Source organism: Anabas testudineus, chromosome 22, assembly GCF_900324465.2.
Source record: "Anabas testudineus chromosome 22, fAnaTes1.2, whole genome shotgun sequence".
NCBI lineage: Eukaryota > Metazoa > Chordata > Actinopteri > Anabantiformes > Anabantidae > Anabas > Anabas testudineus.
Genome location: NC_046630.1, coordinates 9748271 through 9774333, shown reverse-complemented (window position 1 = coordinate 9774333; position 26063 = coordinate 9748271). Strand labels below are relative to the sequence as shown.

Sequence of the window (26063 nt, the reverse complement as noted above, 5' to 3'; positions counted from 1 at the left end):
GAGGGCGTCACAATGGAGCTCACCTGCTAACGGCGCCACGTCGGTTTTCGTGCTTGTTTTTAATCCACCTGTTCTCGTTATTTTATAAGTTAACTCCTGTGGACCTTTAACACCACTTCTACCTTCCAGGTGAAACTGAATTTCCCTGTCCAGCGGACACCCTAAGTCACTCACCTGAGGCTTCGTTTGAGCAAGGTGAGCATCAGCTAGCTGTTTATGCTAACACACCTGATGTGAGTTGTATTTATTTCAGTCAGTGTGTGTTCGCTTCACTGACAGCAACTATTAGCTATCAGGTTTTTTTTTTTTTTTTGCTGTTTTTGTGCTGTATGGTTAACCGCTTCCACAATCTAGGTGCTAATAATAAAAAAAAAAAAAACAGTATTTCATGTCAAACAATATACAGTGAGCTTGGCTTCAATAAGTTCATGTCAGGATGCAGTGAGCTCTTTTTCTGGGGTTTGGCCACACTCCTGCTAATGCTGTCCTTCATTTTATAGTTATCACTCCCATATGTTTGTTTTGCTGGGCTTGTAGAGTTATGTGCATACTTTTGTATTCAAATATCTGTTGTCTGCATTTGATTTGAAGTGTGACTGTTGTTTTATATGCTAACTTGATTGACTACATCCGTGAGATTGCCAGTGGCTTATCACTTTAGCTAATCAATTTACTTTGGAAAAACCATTTGGGCAGATTGGGCATCCTTAGCATTTTTAGCTTGTTCTTGTGCCACTGTTTACAAGGATGCTTCACTTTCTGCCAGGCGCTTTTTTTGGAGATGTCAACACAATCAAGTGTTTTCCGCATATTCTCTAAGCTATAAGGTTTAGTTCAGAATTTGTGTTATGTTTATTTATGACTGTTAAATATGAACGATTGTGTTGAGATGCATAAAAAAACATGGTTAAGACACTTTTACTGAGTATTGTGATGATCACATCAAAACATGAAATAAAGAAGGCTTAGGCAAACTCAATCTTGAATGAACTTTTTTTTTTTTTTTTAGGATTTTTATCCATGGATGCGTGCACTATGGCAGCAATCAGACAGTCTTCAAATCAAAACAGAACAAATTAGAGCAAATAGAAAACACATTGTTGTTGGCTTTATGTAGTGTTTACAAGTAACTTCAATGCTTCAATACTTGGGGTGATGTGGAGGGTAACTCAGAGCACATAAAACAACACAGTCAGAGCACAGTTACCCTGCAAATCAATTTTAAGCTGGTTTGTTCAGCCGTCTTGATAGCAGAGAGAGAAGATCACTCAAAATTGACCTTTTCAATTTTTCTGAGGCCTTAAAAAGATGCTGTAATAAGTAGTTAAGTTTTTGCACACCACACTTGATACATTCTTTTGAGCTGATATCTAGATTGAACCAGTGTCACTGTTTTCTTATTGGAACCATGTTTATTCTGTTGGATATAAAACTGAGAAGTTGGAGGGGCTGCTGGATTTATACTTTATCCCATTGTCTATTCCTATTGTATGCTTGATGTTACTTGACATGGAAACAAGGGGCTCTCCTAGATAACATAATGTTCTTGAGCCTTGACCACCAGAGCTTAGGAAATTAAGTTATGGACTGCTACAATATGAGAGAGATTAGAAGTTTGCTGTTAGCAGAGAAAGTGAACTGGCTAATCTTCAGAGTAGAGGGTGAGTTTAAAGCTTAGTGAGCTAGATTATGACTTATTTAGGAGGTGGTTGTAACACATTTGGGACTGTAAACTAGATGTGACAAGAAGGTGCGTGCTGTGCTAACCAGTACTTTCAAGATGTCACCAGGTTTTTGATAGAAAATTATTAACCAATTAATCGAGAAAATTAGCTATTAACTGGAACCTACTTACCTCTCATTTTCTCTCACGAAGAAGGCATTTTAGTTAACATGATGGCTTGTTATTTACATATTCAGTACATTACACACTGTAAGACCAAAATCCCAGGAGGGACCAACACTCTTACTGCATTCAAATCATGTCTTGTCAATGTTTACCTCAGTGGAAACTAAACTTAAGCATGTACAGAGCACAGAGTTTAACACTTTAATTTAATTTGTTAGTTTTATTTGTACTTGATTTAATGCCTGGAAAAGTGAACTGTTTGGACAAATTGAGAACCAGGCCTTACATAATGTTTCGAGATGGTTTACCATGGATAGTATTTAGATTATTTGCATGATGTTTGTCACTTAGCATCCTTAACATGTAGCACATGGCTGAATGGGGATATGAATCATCATTAAAGGCACACTGTGTATATAGTATATGAGATACTCTAACAGTGAAATTTACTATGTATTTTGTATGGACTCTCTTGTGATTGCAAAGAACATTGCCTGAGTAAAATGCTGTTATATACAGTAAGTACATTTCCCACACATGGGAATCGGATTAGATTTTGGAGTAAAGTGCTCTATAGTACATATAGTTTCTTCATATAAAAACGTCTTAGTTATTTTTAGATATTGCTGGGGACTCCTGACACTCTTCCAAGTGACCAGGGTACAACAGGTACAAAGTAAACTGTCCTATATGCAATTGGCCTCAGATGTGTTGTTTTTGTTTGTTTGTTTGTGTGTTTGTTTGTTTGTTTGTTTGTGTGTTTGTCTGTTTGTTTGTTTGTTCTTTAGGAGAGGAATCGCAACAAAGATTCTTTATTCACCAAGGTCTTAAACCTTAAACACTGTAAAGTGCCTTGAGATGGCATCTGTTGTGATTTGGCACTATACAAATAAAATAAAATTTAATTGAATTGAATTTGTTAAAAATTGCTTGCAGACTCCTCTCCAGTCTGAACTTTCTGCCCTACCTTAGACTTCTGGTAGCTATGAAGGTAATGAATAGTTTGAGTCAGATGCATATTAGATATTGTTTTCTACAATTAATTGTTAAAAAAAAAAAAAAAAAAGTGTTTACACTATCGATCACATTTGTTCAGTTATGACAGGAAGCAGGGTTGTTGCTTCCTTAGCAATCCTTGGCCTCTATTTCACCTTCCATTAAGATGCTGCCAATGAATTACACATGCTGAAGATTTAAATTTGCAGGAAAAAAAGGGTAATAAATATTAGCAGATAACCTGAGTTAAATGATATCTGTTGTATCCCTAGTTTGAGATAATTGCTAGATAAAATTCAGAAATCCAGACCCCTTTAGTTTATTAAAATGTTGTTATGTTGCAGCCTGATACTTCCACCATTCAAATTAAGTAGAAGCTCTCCCCTGATTGCTCATGTTGGCCAGGTGCCATTTCTCAGATGAGAGCTGATTGTGGCAAACTTCTTCCATTTAAGAATTATGGAGGCCACTGTACCCCTGGGAACCTTCAGTTCCTCTGTAGCTGTAGTACCTCTAAGCCTTAGAGGAAGAGCTACAGAGGACAGCTCCTTTGACCTCCATGATTTTTTTTTTTTGTTTTGTTTCGTTTCTGAGACAGTATTGTTATCTGTGACACGGTGTGCTTTTCCAGATCATGTCAATTATCAACCAATTTAATTTACCACAGGTGGTCTCCAATCAAGATGTAGAAACATCTCATCAACCATCAGGAGAAATTGAAGGCACCTGAGCTAAATCTAAAGTGCTGTTGAAATGGGTCTAAAGACTTTTTTCACATTTGCAAACATTTTGAAAATTCAGTTTTCAGTTTGTTATTATGAGGTACTGTATATTAATGAGAAAATGATTGTAGTATCAGGCTGCAACATAACATTGAAAGACTAGAACTTTTTTTTTTTCTTTTTCAAATGATAAACCTAATAACATATTGGCTTAATGTTAATAGGTTGAATTTAGCAGTGACAAAGAAAAACTGACTAATGATTATCTGGCATGCACTCCTCCCACATACAAGCTGTTTTTCTGACATTTCTTCTTTTATTGCAGTCATGTCTCCTGCTGATCTCTCCATATGTTCATATGTTTGAATTGCTGTGCATGTTCCATGATTGGCCTCACGTATCTCACACATCCCCTCCATCACTTTCCAATTTGAGATGAAACGACAAATGTTAAAGGGGGGCATAAGATTTAAAAGCTACTGACGGCCACTGATTAAAAAATGTTTAAATCTGTAATCATATGGAAGCCTGCAAACTTCACAAGGCATCTACTGTAGATTATGTGACAAACATCTAAAGGTGTGCAATGTTAATGCATACTGCTTTATGAATATTGCTTGAATGTGGGAGGTTAATGGCTTGAGCTTTAATTATCACGTTAATGAGAAGGCAAGGTGTGCATACTGACACCTCAGTAATGACCATGTTTGTAGAATTATATACATTCACCTCCTACATGCCGTGACATACTAACAATTTAAGTTTGGGTGTGAAAGTGGAATTGAAAACTGGAGTCATTCAACTATTTAGATGCCCTTCCGTAACCTGCAGTTTTTCCTGAAATGAGGATGTGGGTTAATTTGTGCCTTTTTTATTAGGTGCAAAAGGGCACCATTTTGTTTTATGAGCCAAATATCCTGCAGATTTAAATCAGATTTGAAGCAACTAATGATCGGAAGGATGGAAAGTTCATTCATCACCAACTGTCTTTTTCAGTTTTGTGTGTAGTTATTAAATGTTTATATACCTCTTTGAAGAAAACTTTTCAGACGGCTTTACTGTTCTTTACTGTAATTGCTGGAGCTTTGGCAATAAACTTCCCTATCCATAATAACAGAGAACATATATCTTCAGTGTTTATAAGTTGAAGTCTTGCCCCAACGCAAACAGAAACATACAGAAAGCTATTATGACCACTTAAGTATGACTGGCAGTTTATACTTTGAGCTTGTTCAGAAAAAGGCACCATGTTACAGACAAACAAGCCTCTTGGGTGGTATATAGAGAGAGAGAGGGAGAAAATTCACAACAGCATTCCTTCTACAGCATAACATTTAGTCAGGTAATGAGCACAACTGGCAGTAAACTCCTAATAAAAGCACGTTCCTACACAGCTGTTGAATATGACGCTGGGAGCACACCTGCATAATCATTGTCTCCAGGTTTGTGCCACGTCCACACCATTATCTGGTACAGACATTGATACATTATGTACAAATGTTCAAACTGGGTAAGGACGAAAACAGTCAGTGATGTATTTATAATAACAAAAACTGCATGTCATACTATACTTGTACTGTATTTTCTTTACTGATGCAGGCAGTTCAACTGTGATTTTATTATGTATAGTTTTGTTTTTATTCACCCTGGTGACATGGCTCCATGGCAGTTGGTTTGGTCCAACTGAAATGTCTCGACAGCTGTCCGATGAATTGCCATGGAATTTTCTGCAAACATTTTACCTGCAGGCTGAATCTAGCATGGCAACTAATTATTGTCATCACTGATCAGCTTGCTTTTCTTTTCCAATCTGTAGTAAAAAAAACAAAATATTCATAATGTAACACTTTAACATATAACAAATCTTCTTATAGGAGAAGTTGGAAAAGTGACTGAAATAATAATTCGATAAAGGCTCATTTCCACTTCTACTGATGTTTCCCAGGGACTAGGAATCTTTACTTCTTCTATTTCCATATACACACAAATAGCAAGGGTCTAAATATTGTTCTGGAGACATGGTTCTACCTTTCAAAAAAGGGGGATGTACTTTCTAAAGGTCCAGCAATTATTGGGGTGGGGCCTGCTGTGTTGAATGCTGAAAACTAATCAAATACTCATTACAATACAAAATCATACAATATTTTAGACGTGCAACCTGCTGCACACATAAAATGTGAGGAAACCTGGAAAACAACAGACGTGTACGAATAGAGCCAGGTGATGAGGCTATTTTATTTTATTTTTTTATATATTTCAAATCTATAATTTATATCAAATAAATATACTATGTAATATTTAGGAAACAATTGAACAGGTTTGTTAGACCTGAAGACTCATATATTTTTAATAAGACCTTTTCTATTGCCCATTTAATGCAGGTTTACCACACCAATACGCTGCCTTGAAACCTTGAGTAGTGTAGAGGTGGTTTCACCTCGGCTTTGTTTGACCAATGTGTCAAAAGAAGAAATAATTCTAGTACACTGAGGAATTGAATATGCAATGTTATACTTTGCCGTTCACCACAGCATCTTCAGACTTGTCACATGTGCTCAGTGGGAACTTACTGTCATCTGTGAAGAAAACAGGTCACTAAATTGAGGACCTGCCGATTCTTTTTAGGACTTGTTTCTCCTTGCACAAAGGAGCAGATACTGGTTATGCTGATAAGTTTTTGCCCTTGGCTCTGCTGGCCCTGTCCATAATGGCTGGTCAGCTAGTATCTCTTGATACCTGTACAGCCTCATTAGGCTCCTTCCAGGTTAGACAAGGATTCTAGCAAAACATGATTAAAAAGAATCAGTCACAAACAATAAGGAGAGAATGTTTGTCTGTGGCCACCATATGCATAACAATGTTGAAGGTATTCCACTCAGAAGAACTGTTTTAGATGGGGAGGAGGGTGGGGTAGGTGCACATCACCTTAGCTCTCCCAGCTAAATCCTGAACCTTCTAAAATGCCTTCAGTATATAGTCAGCAAAAATAAATTAGCCTTGCTTTTCAGTACAAAAGGGGCTTTAAAAGGTCTGACAAACGATTCTCAAGATCATAATTAAGCATGATTATAATTTTCCAAAACATGCATTATGCTATATTAACTTAATGTTATAGATTGAATATATAACTTGATCACTGTTGTTTCCTTTGCAGTTGAAAAATGTGACTTCTTTAAGCATTTGATAGCTTGAAGCTCTGATAATAAATTAAAATCTATTTAGACGTGTTATTTCTAAGATTTGATACTGTTTTAAGTGACTGTCAATCAAGACATGGTATTATAGCTCCATAAATGGAAAATCTTGTTCAGTCTTCATTACCCCGGACAAGCAAGGCTGTCCATAAATGCTGGAAAATGTGTGGTGCTTCAGAATTCAAATTAAGTTCACAGCAGCAAAGCTAGCTCTGTGCAATGGAGCCATCACTAGAACAGCAGGGGTTTTGAACAGACATTCAGTCTAATTATAAATCAACCTCTTGCTGCTCAGCTTGCTCAGATTGCTCACACTGCTCTGCCTTTCTCTCTGTCTCTCTTTCTCTCTCTCTCTCCCTGTCCCACATCTATCCGCAGCCAAATACTGTGGTTCATCCAAGGTAAATCTGCACTGGGTAAACAATCACCACCATAGGGGATGCAATTTAGATCGGGATTCTGAATAGATTGATTCTTTGGAACGAACAAGTGTTCTCCTGTCTGAAGATGGACACTATGAAGTATTTAAAAAAAAAAAAAAAAAAAAAAAAAAAAAATTACTTTGTCCTTTATAATTATAGCTCTCAAATCTGCTCCTCAGATCTATTTCATCAACGGTCCATGTATTACTCAAATGTAACAGGATCAGACTTCTTTCAAGTTGACGATGATGCTGTATAACTCACAACATACCAGAAAACAGAACATGTATAGCTGAATAGACACTTTGCCGTCCTTTCCACTATGAAGCCAAAATATGTCAAATTTAACCCAGGTGGTACTGCTTGCCATACCTCAGCTTTCATAAAAAGTTGTACTTGACCTCAGTAGTAACTGCATTTAAATGACATTGAGTTTATATTACACATAGGAATGACCCACTTATGTGATCTCACATAAGTGGGTCATTCCTAGCAGAAAGTTTAAGTTATAGGATTTTCATTATTCATTTTAGGCTATATGTATGATTTCCCAGTTTGTTGCATAAGTGAAAACTTTGGGGGGGAAGAGTGTGTGTGTGTGTGTAAATCATTGTGGGTCCTGCTTCTGGTTTGATTACTCTATTTAAAATAAAATGTAAAATTGTGGCTATTTCTAATTATAGACATTGACAAGTGCTTTGTGTACTTGATTTCCTGAAGCTCTGATGGTGTTGTGAAACAGTTACATGGTCAGTTACAGAGGAAAGTCAGTGATACAGTACAGTAGTTAATACCAGAAGTCTGCATAACCTAAGATGACCCTTGAAACCAGAGCTTTAAACAAGGTTGGCTAAACAATTAAGTCAAAACCAAAGCACTGACATCAAACCAGCCACCCTGGCTGGTTGTGGGACATGTGTAACATGTCCTTAAACACACCAGGAAATCCTAGAGGAAATAAGGGATTGCACGTGTGTGCACATAACCTTACCCTTTGCCTTTCCAGTTGTCCAAACCACACCCTGAGGTGAAATGAGGAGTGTAGTGGGCTCTGCATTGTGTAGGCTGGGCTTAGGAAGGATTTAAACACTACTACTTAGCAGCTCTTAACCTCACTGACCCTTTTGGGACTAATCCAAATCCTGTTGTGCTAGAGAATTACATTAAGCTCTTGCTTTGAACCCAGGTCCCAGCACATGGACTGGAGCATTTACGGTAGGTTTATGAGCTCTCAGCTCCCTAACCTAGTAGGTTACTTACTAGATAGATCACACACTGATGCCATATGACCTGCTGAGAATAGGCTGGTGTTAATTAGCAGAGGTGGGATGCATATATATATATATATATTTTATTAAAGGTTTTATAATTAAACTGTTTATTTATTGCCAGTAACAATTCCTGAAATTCTAACTCTAGAGAAGCACAATTTAACAATGCAAAATTAATTTGTTCACATCAAAAGCTGTGTCTGGTTTCTGCATTGTCTGTCTTCGTTTTATCTCTACATTTCTCTCTCCTGTGACTTGCAGACAACCTAAACAGTTAACCTCAAATTTCATGAGTCATCCTATAAAGATCCTTGTCTCACCTCATTCAAATTTGACTGAAACAAACTAGCACCTGTGCTCCAGGTGCTGGAATTGTTTTTTTTTTTTTGTTTGTTTGTTTTGTTTTGTTTAGATGTTTGGATTTTATTTTCCTTTTTCTTTTTCAAAACCCCTTGATATATATGATACAGATTTTCACTTCATTTTGCACACAGGCTTGACAAAGGATTTATTTTGTTTTCTATACAATCAACAGAGTGACAGAGATATGCACAGCAAAAAAGTGTGACATTTACTATGACTGTTGAAAATCATCCTACATGTAGTAATGCCACATGTGAAAATAATTTCTGCTGTATGTGACTATGTGGCTACTTGGTAGGTCAAAAGTTGGTTTGAGCATGATAAAAGGGAGAGACAATGGAGCCAGTGCATTGGTCTGATTTAAAGATGCTTTATTACCCAGTTATAAAATGATTTAGCTTCCACCAGGTGGTGTCATCTATATTAAGGAGAGACAAACAGATGATGTTGGAAAAACACTTTCAGATTAAACCTTTATGTGATTTTTGAGTTATATTATTGAGTTTGTGAGACCCATTCTCAGCATTTACTTTAACAAAAATATCAAACCAGTTTTGTTTTCTGTTAACTTCATATGTTTTCAATTTACATAAATCAAATCACATTATATCATCATTATGTTGCTGTTTAACATATTCATAAAAAATGCACAGGCAACATACTTTTGTCTACCAAAATATCTTATCTGCAACATCCAGGTTTGTTCTCTGAAAGAAATATCTGATATTCCAGACATGTCTGAGCTCTCTGCCACTGCTCAACTCACAAATGGACTTGACCCATGATGTTTGACGCACAAATGTCTAGGGCTTACAGGACAAGGTGTTCTTTAAATACCCTTATGAAATGAAATACCCAAAACTTTCCATAACACAACAAGTTACATAACACACTGTTGGTTTAAAAAAAAAATGCATTTCAAGGCTAGGATTTTAGTTATAAGTAATGTAGAGATCTGTGTGATTTTTTTGAATGGGTTTTTAAATATTTTAATATATTCTGTGTCATTGAGCTTCTAATGAAATGATTTTTAAAGCTCTGACTCCACAAGTTCCAATTTGGAACTACTTAGTTTACATCATTTTGGCACATTTTACATTTTACAAGTAATTTCAGTTCTTCTATGGCAGAAGAAGTAAATGGGTTAGATTGAACTGTAACGTGGCATTTTTAAGGCAGACTTGACTGTAAACTGACCAGTGCATTATACCACAACCAGTGTCATTTCCGCGAACTTGAGTGAGTCACAGTATTATCAGCCATTCTTTGAGTCTTTCAGGAAGTGTCTTGACTAGTTCCAAGTCTCTACTGGAAATGCATTATTTCTACAGTGTAAGATGACACATGTCTGGTGCAACAGCAAATCACCAAAATATGCTGTAAAATACCCTCCCCATCACCATGCAAATCCTACCAATTTCCTTTATGAATGTGTAAGTAGTTTACAAAGAAGATTAAAGACACCTATATCTCAGAACTCACAAGAACTTTGAACATGAAAAAACGATGTCTACTTGGCTTTTTTTTAATACCAAATTATTTCTAATGTCTCTGTAAACTTTTCTATCAACTAGGTCAGTGTATTCTTGGCTCATGCTGACTGTTGCGAATTAATTTACATACTTTTTCATTTATTCTTCCTCTCATCTGTTACAATCTAACACATACTGAGAAGCTTTAAAAGCATTCACACAAGTAATTTTGGAGCAGCACATGTTTGGCAGTGTTGTTTTCTAAACTCACCTCACAAAAGAAAATCTGGACATTTTTGGGTGAAAGGCTAATGTGGAAATCAACCATGGACTCTCATTCACTCTGGCTCTATGCTGGTTATTTCAAGGACAAGCCGTTGGGCTGACATTCAAACGTTCTTTTTCTGGCAAGGAAAAGCTGTTTTAGGTTAACAGCCCCCTACGTTCTTGGAGACATCCATACTGTAGGCTATAGAAAGAGGCCCTCACTACATAGTTTATGGAAACGTCAGGGAATGGTTCACAGTAAATGCAAAAGACATAACAGAACACATGCAATTTTCTCTGTCAATTTGTGTCTAGTTTCAAGATTTTAGAGGGCATGAATTAAAATATTTAGTGCTTTAGAGTATCATCAGATAAACAAAATATGAGTGCAGACATTAATGTCTATAAGCCAGTTAACAAATATACTTGCTCTCACACATGCAGAGCACGTAGGAACCCTCCATATGTTCTGCTTCTCATTACGCTCACTTACATGCTTCTCATTATGTCCAGGCTGTCCTTTCCCCAGGCCTATAGCCTTTTAGCCATTTGTATGTCAACAGAATTACCACGGAGACGCTTCTCTGTCTCAGATGAATGTTTTCGCCTTCTTTACCCCCTTGTTCTGCTTTGGTACTCCATATGTGATCGTTCCCTGATACTTGTAGAGCCCTAAAGGTCCCCCTATGGCTCCTACATAGTCATTGCAAAACTTAAATGCATTACAGAGCTGAATAGAAAACATTGCATTTTTGGCTTGTGTATCATTGCTTAAAGATTGCAAAATTAGTTTCATATCAGAAATGGGGTGCATTTTGTATGGTTGAAATTCACTCTTCTCTCCTGCCTGCTGCCTTCCAAAATACTGTGGCTAATCTCAAGGCAGCAAGTGAACAAGTCTGTCCTCATCTGAACTTTGGGTGGATAAAACGGCAAATGCACAGCTGAGTCCTGCTGCTGTGTAGCCTCTCTCTCTCTATCTTTCTTTCTCTCTTTCTCGTTCTCTTTCTCTCTTTCTCATTCTCTTTCTCTCTCTCTCTTTTTCTCATTCTCTTTCTCTTTCTCTCTCTCTCTCCCTCCCCATCTCTCTCTCTGTGTCTCTGTCTCTGCTCAGCATTAACTTGCTTTGCACCATTGCCTCCTGCCTGCTCACAGCATGGCAAAAAGTAAGATCTGAGATGCAACTGTGTCAAGTTGGACTCGTATCAGGTCTAGATATGTGATAGGAATGTCATTTGGAAATCATAGCCGAGGGAGATGAGACAGTGCTACTGACAGAGATGCAAAGTCAATCAAAAGACACACACACTGACGCAGTAGTCAACGCTATCCGGTCATCTTACTCCTAATGAAAAGTGCACTGATAACATGGATATAAAAAAGGGGCTTTATTTCCGTGGAAACCAGTGCAACAGAAGGAGCAGAAAAACCAAAAATACTGCATTGCGTCATAGCGTTAAATCCCAGTGACTTGTGTTGGCATGGCCACGGCTATCATCACTTAACTCCTGAATGAAGTACTAAAAAAGGATGATGATGATGATGATGCTGATGATAAAAATAAATAAAAAAATTAGCATGCAGCCTCAAATCAGATTAAATCTTATGTACAGTAACTCTAATTCTTAGAGGGGGAAAAAACAAAGGTCAGTATTTCTCTAATCAGTCATCGCTACTATCCTTTCCAGTGCGTTAGTCTCCTGTAGCAGTGGTACATATATGGTATTTTGAATATTCAGTTGTCATAAATGGTATTGTAAGTAGTAGTGAAGTAAGTCAATTTTACACTACAGAGTATGGGGAGTTTGTGCATTTGTGGTATGGCCAATCCTGCAATATTAGCAGTATGGGAAGAATGTGAAAACATGTTTAATTTGGCTGCCTATAAATTAAATTCATATACAGTAAAACAGTTTTCTCAATTATGTTGTGATGGCTAATATAATTGCAGACAAGTGCAGTCCAGAGTTTGCACTCAAGGTATCTGGGATCCAGGCAGCCTGGCAGTAGTGATATAGAGATATTCCCCTCTGAAGATGAGGTTTGTCTGTCTTACCAATCAAAAGTCCAATAGTTTCTGCTATTTAAATGTAACGTTGTAAGAATAATAACTGAAGGGCTGGGCAGAGCTTGATACAGTATAGTGGAGCAGGGAAAAGGAAGGCTGGTCATAGTTGAGCAGATTGGTTTTGAGTCTCATGTTACGCTTGACTCAAAAGTTGCCTTAGCTTTAACCAAGTGCTGTGAATGCTCAAACATAACCATAGAAAACTTTAAGAATGAGTTTAGCATGTATTTGCTCTCCATGAGAGGCAGATTATGTTTGAAATGATGAAAAGTAATTTGTTGCTACACCAGCGTTTGCAACTATAGCTCCATCACTATAGACAAGAAACAGGACAAAAGCATTGATTATGAGTTGTGACATTTCTACTTACTTGGTTACAAATGCAAGAAACATATTGTACAGTTTGCATTGAATTACACCTCTGGAGGTCTGACAGGACCACATTCTAATCGCACTTTAGATGTAAATGGTTTTTGTAACTGTAGTCATGTTTTTTTTGTTTTCTCTCTCATTTTTTGTTTAATTTGCCCTCTCTTGATTTAGTTTGTTATAATGACCCTTTTATGTTATACTTTTTCTTGTGCTTTAAAGCCAGATGCAAAAGTATTTCTGTGAGGAGTGTTGAAAACTTCTCTATCAAGTTTTGATCAAAATCAAATGAGGACATACTTTAACCCTTAATTGTTAATATTATTACAAAACTATGAAATAACTAAGGTTTTGGAGGTAACTTTCTTACTCCAAAAGATAAATTAATGTTTGATTGCCCGTTATTGAAAAGTGCTCAGCAGTCTGTAAATCAAACTTCTTAGTTTGCATCTTTCCTTATGGCCCTTTTTTTTTTTTTTTTTTTTTTCCTTCCAGACAGCTCTAACACATTGGCTGGTACGTAGGTAGGTGTTTACTCCTTAAAAAAAAGCTCTCACCTCCCCCACAAACACATTAAATATGGAATCACAAATTGAAAGTGGACTTGTGTTGACTCCTTATGTAACCAGACTGTCAGGATGTGATGATTTGAACAAAAAAGTTTCTCAGTACTGTGTAGGAGGCAGAGGACATTGACAACAGCTTTTGCCAGTCTTGTTTTCTCATTCTCTCTCTTGTAAGACATACTGTTGAGTGAAGTCTTGTTATAGAGATGCAGCTCATAAAAAACTATAGGTCATTGAGTCAATGAACTGCCAGGGATCTTTTGGAAAAACAAACTCAGACTGTCGCCAGAAAATGATAATCAGTGTGTTAGAGAACGGCAGGCGGGCAGAAAGCTTACAGGTGTGTGTTACTGAAAAGGGCATGATAAGGAGCATTTCTTCAACTTGCTTTATTTACAATTACAATTTTTGTCAGAAATAAAAACTAATATGAGGAAAACATACCAAGCTCAAGCTGACCAGTTTTTGTAGCCTCCTCTCTGTAGCCTGGCCATTTAGTTATATAATTTGTGGACCAGCTAAGGCCCCTTAGAAATTAATGTATCAACGCTTCCTGGTGGCTCAACTAGATAACATCCATAATGTGTTCATGCGTTTACCAGCTTTCCTTTACTTGTATGCATAACTGTATATAATGATTCTACCTTTTCTAGAGCCTTAAGCCAATTTACTTTGGGCTTTGTGAACTGTTGGCTTTCTTCCTTCTTCCCCATAGAAGCATTATTTTGTAGACTCTGCCTGTTTCCCAGTTATCTTTCCTTCCAAAGCATCTGCTTAACATGGCTCCTCTTAGCTCCCTTTTATTGTTTCAAGGCTCTCATCCAAAACACCTTGCCCTCGTATTATTGGCATTTTACTCATTTACTTTATTGGGTATTTGTTTATAATAACAAACTGTAGGAGGTAGGGTGTAGGGTTCATACTTGCCCAGGGTGTGTGTGTGTGTGTTGTGTGTGTGTTGTGTGTTTGCATGTATGGGTGGGTTGGGGGGATTACACAGTAAAAAAAAAAACATATACATACCTTTCTTAAATGTATTTGTATTAGTTTTTTTTATTTTTTGTAGCCTATGATTAATATTAGTTGTTGGTTAATTCGAAACATACATGTGGCTTTCAATTATTTGGCTACAAGATTATTATTCAGAACACAAATAGAGAATCTGCAGTTACAGCAACACCTCTTAAACAGCCAAAACACCATCTTTATCAATGTGAATTTACAGGCACACTAAGCTTATCATATTTGTGTTTCATTTGTAATGATTAAATTGTATTTTATCTAATGCAAAAAGACGCACACAGCCACTCTCTAAAGATTGGCATTAGCATCTACTGTTGAGAAACCCATATCAGTTAGCCTACAAATAAGTGACAGACCCCTTTGCAAACCCTGCAATGTGGTGTCACAGTCCTGTGCTGGGTAATGTCCTCATCGGCTTTAACTCTCTACCTATGATATCTGTGTAATCTATAAATGTAGTCTGTGAGTCTGTTCTGTGAGCGTATGCCAGTCGGCGTCATCCTGTAGAGAGGGTTGCAATATACATTATGTTGTTGTGTCTGTTTTGCTGTTACTGTATCAGATGATGCCCCCCACCCCTCCTTTACTAGAGTTGTCAGTGTATCATAGACACCCAATTATGGCACAAAGTGTACAAAATGTGCCACATGCTCTTTTTCACTGTCTTTCTGCCTTTCAAAGTTTGCTCTCTGTCACTCTCTCCCCTCATACTTAACTTGACCTGAAATGACCAGCACATGTTCCCACTGGGGGGCTTAGACTGATTCATGTGGGAGCTGTTGCAGAGCTTCGCCTTTTCTTGTCTTAATATGTCCAGGCAGATGAAAGGGGGAACAGAGCAAACGGATGGCACAGACCAGTGCTGCATTTTCATTCCTTTGAAATCGGAGTGTGATGCCAGGATTCACCAGGGGGTCTTACAAAGCCAAGGCAATAATGAAGAGGAGAGGAGGGTTACGGGGGAGGAAGGAGGTGTGTAGTTGCAGATTGGTAAGAGAACAGGGACAATAATGAAAATGAGACAGATGAAGGGGAAATGGAGAAATGGAATACTTTCACCACTTGCAACTGGAGAGGACAGTAAATTAATTAATGCATAGCAGTAGTCTGTAAAGGGAAAGTCCTTGTCTGACTGAATTTTATAGCCCTTAAAAAGATTGTGAATTGTTTTGAGGTAAGATTCAGAAAATGTCAGTTGGACTCATACACTCCTGTTTTATGTATTTAACATTAGAAAAAGTAAAACCTAATAAGATTCCAAGTGTTTGCAATGTTTAATTGAAACTCCACATTTTCATATCTTTAGCCAAAGCGATTGAATAGGAAGCCCTGTTTCCGCTAATTATTTATTTATTATTTATGCAGTTGTTTCAAATGCCATGGCTGAATTAAATGGCTGGTTTCAGTTGTTCTGACACCCATAGTTTTGCTTTAGTGAGGGGAAACTGTACTTAAAAGTAGACCAGAAAGAAATTATTGATATGTTACAATTAGGCAGCCACTAGCATCTGTAATAAAGTCACTGTCGGTGAAGATTCCTAAAAGGCGACAAAGCCCACATGGGGAGGTGGTCTTGGTAGATGGTTAGGTGAAAACACTGGAATTTTAAACAGCCGTATATCCTTTTTAAAGAGAGTTACTGTGGACATTTTATCTATTTTTGATAGATTAAGCCATTATAAACTGTGACGAAACTAAACTGATTAGAAAAGGTATTTGACTACATTTCAGTAAATAGCCATGGCATCAATTTTCTAACCACTCATAAAAGAAACCTACACAGCTAATTGTGTTTTACAATTCCATTGTTAATGTTGTCCCTCAGTTAACCTACTCTGCTCTCGGCAGTGGCTGAAGATCTCCGCCACTGAAGTGTTTTGCTTCGCCTTCCTGTCCAGCATCACAAATACTGCCAATTGATGCTTGTCCCTCTGCTTTAGTGGTATCCTGCAGAGACAACTCGGGGCAGAAAACACATCCTATTAAACACTGTTGAGTGCACAATGACCTCATGAGGATAGCAGTGCTTTGATTCTTCTCATAGGGATCTGGTGTTTGGTAAACACATAAACCCCATATTAACCTTTCTCACTCTTCAAACATGAACACGCAAAAATCTAACAAATCCTGAATTGTTTAGAAAAGAAGCACACCTCACTTCTAGCTGGTCTACATTACTTTACTGTAGTCTGCAGATTACTGTACAAATCTTTTTGCACTGCAGCACAATATCTGATTTATTTATTTATTTATTTATTTATTTATTCAAATCATGTAATTCAGACAAAGCTTTAATACCAGCTGCTCTCGTTTCCTTATCAAAGGAAGCTCACAAATTGAACTAAATCTCACATAATACAGTAGACCAGAAAAGAAAATTGTTCACGGCAACCACAGACACTTCAGAGTGGGAGAGAGAGAGAGAGAGAGAGAGAGAGAGGAAGTGTGTGTCAGAGGTTTCTCACTCACCCTGTTCTGCCACCATCTGTCCTGAGGACTGGCATCAATTAATGTACAGACGGGCACTCACTAATAAGCTCAAACAGGCAGCACTGAAAGAAGCCACATGAGGACATCCTCCGACATGCTCACCATCATCATTACTCGGTGAGTGCAAATGAGGGCATGGACAACTGCAGACGCTAAGTTGTGTGAAGACTTGCCAGGAACCCCCCCCCCCACCACCACCACCACCACCACCACCACCACCACCTACCCTCCACCAACCCCAAACTACACAGGGAATGCTAACTGGTAACTGATTTTTTTTTTAAACTTTTTTTTAAATAAGAATTTAGCATTATCATTTTTTATAAATTTAAAGTAACAAATGCAACACTCAGAATACAGTTTTGAGAACATGTAAAAACATGGTGACTAAAGTCTTACTTCAGCCTTCACACTGTAATATTATAAATTAGAAAAGAAATTGCAGATTATAAAATCACAAATGGAAATCATTCATCTGCTTCAGACCTGCAGCTGCTGTCTAACCTGCGCCACCTATAGGCCTTTTCAACAGCAGAAATGTTAACTTTTAATAACTGATAGTAGGTAAAACACAGGTTTAATAGCTTGACCAATGGTACCTTTCCATTCAAGCATCTCACTAAGCCAGTGCTAGACCCTGAAATTAAACTTAATGGAAGTTTATTGTTCATTTTATTTTGTACACCTATGGTTTTTGTTTTTCTACAGTGATTTTACTTTTTTTACGATTTATACCGAATTAAAGGTCAAACCTGTAATTGCTGCCAAAAATTCTATTGACAAAAAGTTACTTATTTGTTTTTGGAACCAAAGTGATTTTCTTTTTAGCAATTTATATTATTTATACAGGTCTTTGCAGCTGCTATTTCTTTTATAGAAAAATATGTATTTCCAACATCCATTGTGACCATTAACTTGAGAAATTGTTTCATAATCAAATTGTTCACTGGATGAAATACTGACCTTTGTGACCAGATCAAGTGTCAGTGCTTCTTGGGATTTGGCTCAGACGGCTATTGTTTTGCTGACACTTAAGCTAATATCTGGCCATCTGAATGTCACCAGGTTTTATTTTTGTAATACTATCATAAACCCTACAGCTAAACTACAGATATCACAATGCCATCAAAGTCACAGACTGTATAGTGTATCAGTATCAGTGACGCCTTGACTGTGACACAGAGGATGACTATTTCAAAAACATACAGCTTTTGCCATTCTCCCACACTAGATGGATGTCAACATTTACATATTTCAAAATCTACTTTTTACTCACTTTTAAAATATTATTTGTTCAAATCCCTGTAGATGGCACACTGCAGTTTGTCTTAATAGGTTGTGCTTGTTGGTCTGTCAATTATAGAAATGTCCTAACTAAGATTCTGGTTTGAATGGTGACTAGCAAATAACAGATTTTTTTGTCTTAGCACACTCCTCATTGGCTTTCCAGTTGCTGAGATACAAACAGCCCACAGGGCAAGCAAAGGCAGTTCATTCAAGTTGAGCATGACACTAGTGTTCTTTGATTTAGACGGGGTCATGGAAGGTGAAGCAAAGGATGGGGAAAAGGTAGATTTTTATCATCTGTTCTGTTCAGTGCAAGGAGAGAGATATCACTGACTTGAAAGGTAAGGAGCCAGCGCTGAAACTTATCATAAATCAGTTTTGTGAGTTAGACTTTATGATATCCCATCAGTTGTGGTTTCTGGAATGCTGCCATCTCAAAAGTAAGCAGCAGAAAAGGGGGCTGTTTTCCCAGATCTGCATTGTCCTCAGATGAACCTGGAACCACTGCCAAGTTTATAGGAAGTAAAAGTAAGCAGGTTAGAATACATCTCTGGTTTTCAGCAGCAACAACAAAAGAGCCAATTCTCAAAGCTAATTTGCCATAGCAGATGAGCATTTTATTTCTTTCATCAAAACCCCCCCTTTTATTTATTTATTTTTTTTATGTTCTTAAAAAAATAAACTGGTTTAGATAATCGTGTGTTTAATACAATTTCAGTGTGAGCATAAAGGGGTTTGGTTTGGAAGGGATAGAGAAGACACAAGCAGCCTTATAGTGAAAGCTAAGAACTTAAGCATTTCACTTCTTGTCCCATATTTTTTAGGGAAAAATGAGTTTAAAATGTCGACCAAAAAAGAAAATGGCAGAAGGAGGAATGATGAGTCAGCTGTTGAACTCATTACAGCTACAACAGTCATCTCTCTGCTTCCCCTGTCTAAATGAGCTGTTCTCATAAAGAAGCACTCTGTCATCACATACAGCAATAGTAAAAGTGAAGCATACCAGACACATTATGAGCAAGCACTTTCATTTATCACACGTAAAGTAAAACATTATGTTCATATTAAGGTTCGTCGGACTGCTGTGTACACATTTTTACACAATTGAACAAACTGAGCTATATTTGTTTTACAGGTACTGTAAATATAATGTATATAAATGTAAATCAGTTAATTGTTTAGTCTACCAGAAGTATCTTTAACTACTTCCCAGAGCCCAAATTATCAATTTATTATTTACCAACAATCAATAAAATGTTTAAATACTTGCTTAAATGTGACATGGCTACTGTTTTGCCATTTATTTGAATATAATGTATTGAATTATTGTGAATTTTAGGAAACAGGGTTGGAAAACCTTGTGAAGCTCCTTATAGGGTATTTTCTGTTAACTGACATTCAGCAGGGACACAGGAGAGGGAAGGGAAGCTACATAGAGCAAGAGAGACATGCGATGAGTACTGTGTTGACTGAAATGAGTTATTACTCAGTCACATCTTAATAAACAAACATGAAATTACCAATATCATGTATTTCCCCTTATTGGCGATATCACTATCTAAGATGTCCTTCAGGAATAAACTAAAGTCATAGTTGTTTTTTTGTTGTTTAGTTTGAGTAATCTTGGGTACATATCTGTATATATCTATATACTAACTGTATGTACGTCTGCCTGTCTGTCAAAATGTAAATTGTAAATAGGATAATAAAGCAAGGCAAGAATTCCAAAACAAGAATTCCAGTACAGCACATTTGATGGGTTTTTGCTTTTTAGCCTGATGGCTTTCTGTCATGGGTTAAAAAGATACTTGTATATGTTGGTGTTAGCATGTTTACATCTCTCCAATTAGCAAAAACGTGTTTTAAAGGACTCAATTTGCACACAATAGTCAAATATCACACTTGCTGGTCTGAAAATAGATGCACAAGCTGCTCTTTGCACATAAAAAACAAACAAAAAACAAACAAACAACGCTTTAAAATACAAGGATGTGGTCTTAGATGGAAGTACAGCTTCAGGAGAGTCATTGGGTTCACAGTGAAATAGCAGGTAGTTATTTATTTATGTGACCAGGAATGAAATCAGTGACCAGCACAGGTGAGAAAACCCAGTCTTATTTTTGGGGCCTAATTGTTTGACTCTGTCATCCGTTTTCTGAGTCATCGCAGTGTCTGTGAGCTGCAGACAAATGACATCTCTCTTACATGTCTGGGTACGGCCACCCTGCAGTCAAATATGACATGGATTTACTGTAACAGGAGATTAGGGCTTAACCAATATACCATGTGCACACTAGACCTGGAATGCTTTTGTTGAATAAGCACACCAGACCAGTGAATGGCATTTTGCCAGTAATGGCTAATATGTGTGTCCAGATGTTGAATCCCTGTGGATCACACGAGCATACACTGCACAGAACACCCTCCAATATACTCACCCCAACAGGGACTCATTAACATTAATCTTTGTGTGGACATGTACTTTATGGATGAGGATATACTGCATGTGCTTATTGTGTATCAACGTCATAATCTAACATACTGTTCTGTAATCATTTGTTTGTCTAAAAAAGCAGAGCTACGAACCACTGCTCTGATAGAATGGTATTTCAGTTTTGTTCTTCAGCTTGTCCGTTTTGTGTAGTAATTATTATTATATATTATTATTTTTCATCCTTTAAACATTAGAAAGAATTAACTTTCAGTCCCAGCAAAATCTTGTTTGAAACTTGTTTTACAATGAGTATTCCTCTCCTCTGTTTGGTATTTAATTTACAATGTGGCTGTGCAAGTTTTACATAGACCAGACAGGACCTGAGACAACAGAGAGGTAACATAAGCAACACATCTGTTACCTTTAGTCAAGCGATTACAAATTGCCCATAGGACTGGGGCTTCATCATCCCAGTTGGTGCTCTGTTTTCATACTTTCAACATTAAATCAACTTGTATTTCCATGTGTAAAATGATTGCATGTGCTACCAGTATTGTCTATTCTTGTAGCGTCTGTCTTGGTTTAACTTGGCAACTATAAATACTACCCAGTGTGTCAGTATGACAGCTCTATTTTCTGGCTTGCTTGCTATCGCTCACTGACTCCCTGTGGTTGAAACTCACATGCACCAGGTGATGCAGCAAAGTTCAAACAACAATGTGTGAAAGATTTTCTTTGCTGTAGAACATTGCTGTGAGAAGATGCTTTTAGCTTTTCCTCGGGTAATGAGTTGGTGTCCTTGATATACATGTAGCTTGTGAAGCAGCTTCATTCTGTGGGTGGATTCTCACTGGTGTTGTGTATGTTGTCCTTCATCCCCCTGGTAGGAGCAGCACTTTCTAAAGTGTTTTCAAAAGCCTTGGACAGTTTCCTTGAATCAGATTCTTCACATTTTCCAGCGTTTCTTTAGAATTTGTGAAATTGTTTCCCTGTTAGAGTACAGAGTGAGGCTGTAATTGCTATGCTATACGCTAATGGTTACACTGACTATAGGTTATATGGAGTAGTCATTGCTTATATTGTTGGTTAACAATTGGTGTAAGAATACAGAATGGCCCAACGTGAGAGCAAGGAAGAAATGGTCATGACAGGAAAGTCGGGAAACAAATGCTGTTACGCTAATAAAATGGGTGAGCGATATGATTAAATCCCTGTTTATATTGAACCATTGTGGGCAAAGTTGCAAGTCACAGCACATTATTTTAATTAATGTGATTAAGTGCTTTTACATTTTCACAAACATTCGCATCTAGTTATATTATGCATAATAATTTCAGAAAATGTAAAATATCTTTCATATCACAATAACCTAGCGTAATGTAAAATGCATACTTATATACTTACGTACTCATAATATGCATCTGTGCAGGCTTTGAACTGAAACTGAATACAATACTTACAGTAAATTCTACCCTTTTTACATTTTTCTAAATGTTTAGATTTAATTTTGTGTATTATTGAAGTCATATGAGGGTGATGTTGTACTGAACTCCCTTGTATTGAGAGATGATTTTAAGGTTGTGTGCCACCATTCATGTCCACATAATATGAGCAACACCCAATATAATGCAGCCCAACATACAGCCACATTTATTTGACCCCAGTGATTTGAACAATACCTCAGTTGCAGAGTAAAAAAAAAAAAAAGAAAAAAACATTTTTGAACAATCCAAGGTATTTTTATAGACATCATACAATTAGACTTTCAGTGTGTCATCACAAATAATACGCTTTAATTATGCTGCCACCTGATGTCAGATAGATGAATAAAGCTATTGTTCCTGTTGACAAGATGGGCTGATTTAGTGTGTGTGTGTGTGTTCAGCAGGTGTAATATCACAGCATTTGTAATCTACACTTTGCATTGTATTTTGTGTGACTCATTTTTCTTTCTCTTGGCAAATAGCAGACCAGCCATCTGCTTGGTGTTGACTGTCCCTTATCCTAAACCTAAACTTGTGTTTCAGTGTAGTTCATCTCACAGTCTGAGTATTGTCTTAGCAAACTCCTTCTGTTCCGAGGAACCATGATCTCGATATGTCAGCACCCCCCATCAGTCAACCCTAGTTTGTTGCAGCAAACAAAATCAGTAGTGAACTGTTTAAAAATGTGAAGCACAACCACACAGCTGCCGTCCCCTCTAAGGTTTGTTAGTCACTGTGGATTCCTGCAAGTAATAGTATCAGTAATCAGTATTAAAAAACTATTGGTTAAGCAGTATTTACCCCCTAGACTGAGAAGAGAATATAAAGGACATCAGCCACTTGAACAGAAGAGACCATTGTTCATTTTCTCTTTTCTACAGTCATCTTTTTTTAAACAAACACCATCATAATTATTGCTGAACTCCTAACGTTAACAACAAAGAAATGACTTCAATCCAAACCGTGTTGTTTCCCTTCATCAAATCTTGTCTTTTTATATATCTACATTTAACCAAACATTAAGTCACTAAGTTCTTTATTTCTGTCAGTAGTGTCATGGCTGTGATCTGTAAATCAGAACACCAGTTCTGGAGATGTAGACAAACGACAGACTTTGTCTTTTATTGTGGACCCCTTTGAGTGTTAAACTGTAGTGTTACTAAACACTACACATGTTGAACAGAATAAATGTGCACCAATGAGTTTATTTAAAATCACGAACATCTGACCCTTAGTTTAAAAAAAATGGAGGTGCAGGTACAACGTTTTGTTTTTTGGGCTGTCTGATTAGTTTATGGGAAAGTATTTAGAGAAGAATGAAGTTGTTTAAAGAGAGCAGCTCTTCAAACAAGCAACCAACAGAGAGTGTTTTCAACATTCTTTAAAATTTTATGAGCCTTCAGACATCGGCCAGGACACATTTAAAAGTAATCTGGCCCCTTTCTCAGAAAAAAATAAATAAACCTGAGATTTTTCTGACCACAGAAGATGATGTTTTGTTTCTTTGGACCCCAAAAGTTACTCATTCTGATTCATATGTTCATATCCTGAGGTGTCATATGAGCCGTGCGGTTGCTGAGCACTGCTATCCTGACAGGAAGGTTAGGTGTGTGTGTGTGTGTGTGTGTGTGTGTGTGTGTGTGTGTGTGTGCTCACTCACCGTGAGTGACTGCACTTGTTTTTTTTTTTTTTATTACTTGACAGCACCTGGAGATTATATGGCCACAGAAGAAAAAAAAAGGTCTAAGTGATGTTTGACCAAATTCTGAATTTTATATCTTTCACTTTCCACAGAAATTTCCTTTTTTAAATTTAGTTTTCCTTATAATTTATTTTCTCATTTTCTTTTTTTCAGATTATCGCTGGATTTTTCACAAATGTCTGCTCTTTTCTTTTCTTTTTTTTTCACAGTTTATTTGAACTTCCTGCATGGACACTAATGGTCTCCACGTCTCAGTCTTAACTTCCTTCAAGGCTCATGTAGACCATCTGGAGTATTGTAACTTCACTGTTGCTAATAGTTTTCATGTGAGCTGGGATTGGTCCATGGTAAAGTGATCGTTGTCATTGCAGTAGGGCCTACTTTTTTCACACCTGATGGAGTATTTAAACGATTTCACCGATCACACATCATCATCATCATCATCATCATCATCATCTGCAGCAGCAGCAACATGTGGATTTAAATGATCATTTTAAGAGCCCGATTGTAAAAAATGATGAGCCACTCTAATACACTGCTGTTGCGCACCCAGTCCCGCACCCTTGCCTTTTGCCTGTGACTCAAAGCTGTGCAGTTGACAGAAGGTAATCCCCACCATGTGAGGCCTCGGCCCCAGTTTGGAGGCGGGGTATGATTCATTCAAATCTGCCGGTGATATAAAAGAGGGGAAGTTGCAAGTAACCCAACTTCAACCCACAAGATCGTGACACAGCGAAATAGTATTCGGGTTATTCTAGTGATAATGAATACGATAAAGGCTGTTAAAAATGCAATAGTCTGTCTCGTCCTGCTGCCCCGTTTTCTGATGGCAGCTGTCATGTTTTGGCTGCTTGACTTTTTATGCATAAGGAAAAGGGTTTTCTTCAGGATGGAGCAGGAGGGTGATGCCATCGATCCCCCCCTCTGCATATCGGACTCTAATCGCCTCTTCAGCGTGGAGTCCCTCAAAGCAGTGTGGCACGGCCATAAACTTGACTTTCTGAAAGCAGCGCATCTCGGACACGGGGCGCCAAACACTGAAGTAGTTCAGCTGGGGGATCAGCGGCGCAGCCGGATACTCGATTACGCGAAAGAGAAAAGACCGCTCATCCTCAACTTTGGCAGCTGCACCTGACCACCGTTCATGGCGCGACTCAAGGCTTTCCAGGGAGTTGTGCAGCAGAACGCAGACATAGCAGACTCTATAGTAGTGTACATCGAGGAAGCGCACCCCTCAGACGGCTGGATGAGCACTGACGCGCCCTATCAGATCCCCAAGCACCAGTGCCTGGAGGACAGGCTGAACGCAGCGCAGCTGATGCACCTGGAGGTGCCCGGCTGCCAGGTGGTGGTGGACAGCATGGAAAACTCCTCCAGCGCTGCGTACGGAGCTTTTTTCGACAGACTTTATATACTGCAGGAGGGAAGGATAGTTTACCAGGGGGACAGGGGACCTGAGGGGTATCGCATCTCAGAGCTCAGAGACTGGCTAAGTCACTACCGACAGCGGATGGAAAAACCCAGTGATCTGGTTATTCATGTGTAGATTAATTGTACTTCTCCTTAGAGCTGCTATGTGAAAACAAAAACAAATCATGCTGCAGATTTCCAGTATTATTGCTCCAGTTAGATATTCTCTACTACTAATAACGTCTATTTATTTTTATATGGTTGAATCAAAGTAATTAGTTGAACATTGTGGGATGTATTGCAGTAGGCTCTTTGATTTCATATGGACACCTATACATCCTATTAGGATCCACCCACAAAAAGGTTTGTTTGGACCTTGTTTGTGAACAAAACTACTTTGGATGTCAAAAGCTCCGTGTTTATTCATTGCCCTTGTATAAATGCGCCATTAACGAATGAGTCAGGATTTTGAGTAATATGCATCACTGTGCTCGTCAGTATTGTTGTGATGTTCGGTTTTTAAATGGGATGAATCCAGAGAACCGATACTGATGTTTTTCATACTGGAGATAACAGTGACGGTGCTGCTCTCTGCCCTGCGTGGCGCAGCTGTTTTGTAAATATTGTTCCGTTTTATTAATATATTTTTCATACAATAAAATGCTCTGATCTGC

At 37.7% G+C, this 26063-nt stretch overlaps 1 protein-coding gene across 1 annotated transcript; it reads left to right on the top strand.

The window, feature by feature from the left end:
- Nucleotides 1-26063, top strand: dio3a (iodothyronine deiodinase 3a). The gene is made up of 2 exons (XM_026338977.1): nt 1-195; nt 24189-26063. The coding sequence occupies exon 2, from the start codon at nt 24743-24745 to the stop codon at nt 25523-25525; it is 783 nt and encodes a 260-aa protein (XP_026194762.1). The 5' UTR covers nt 1-195; nt 24189-24742; the 3' UTR covers nt 25526-26063.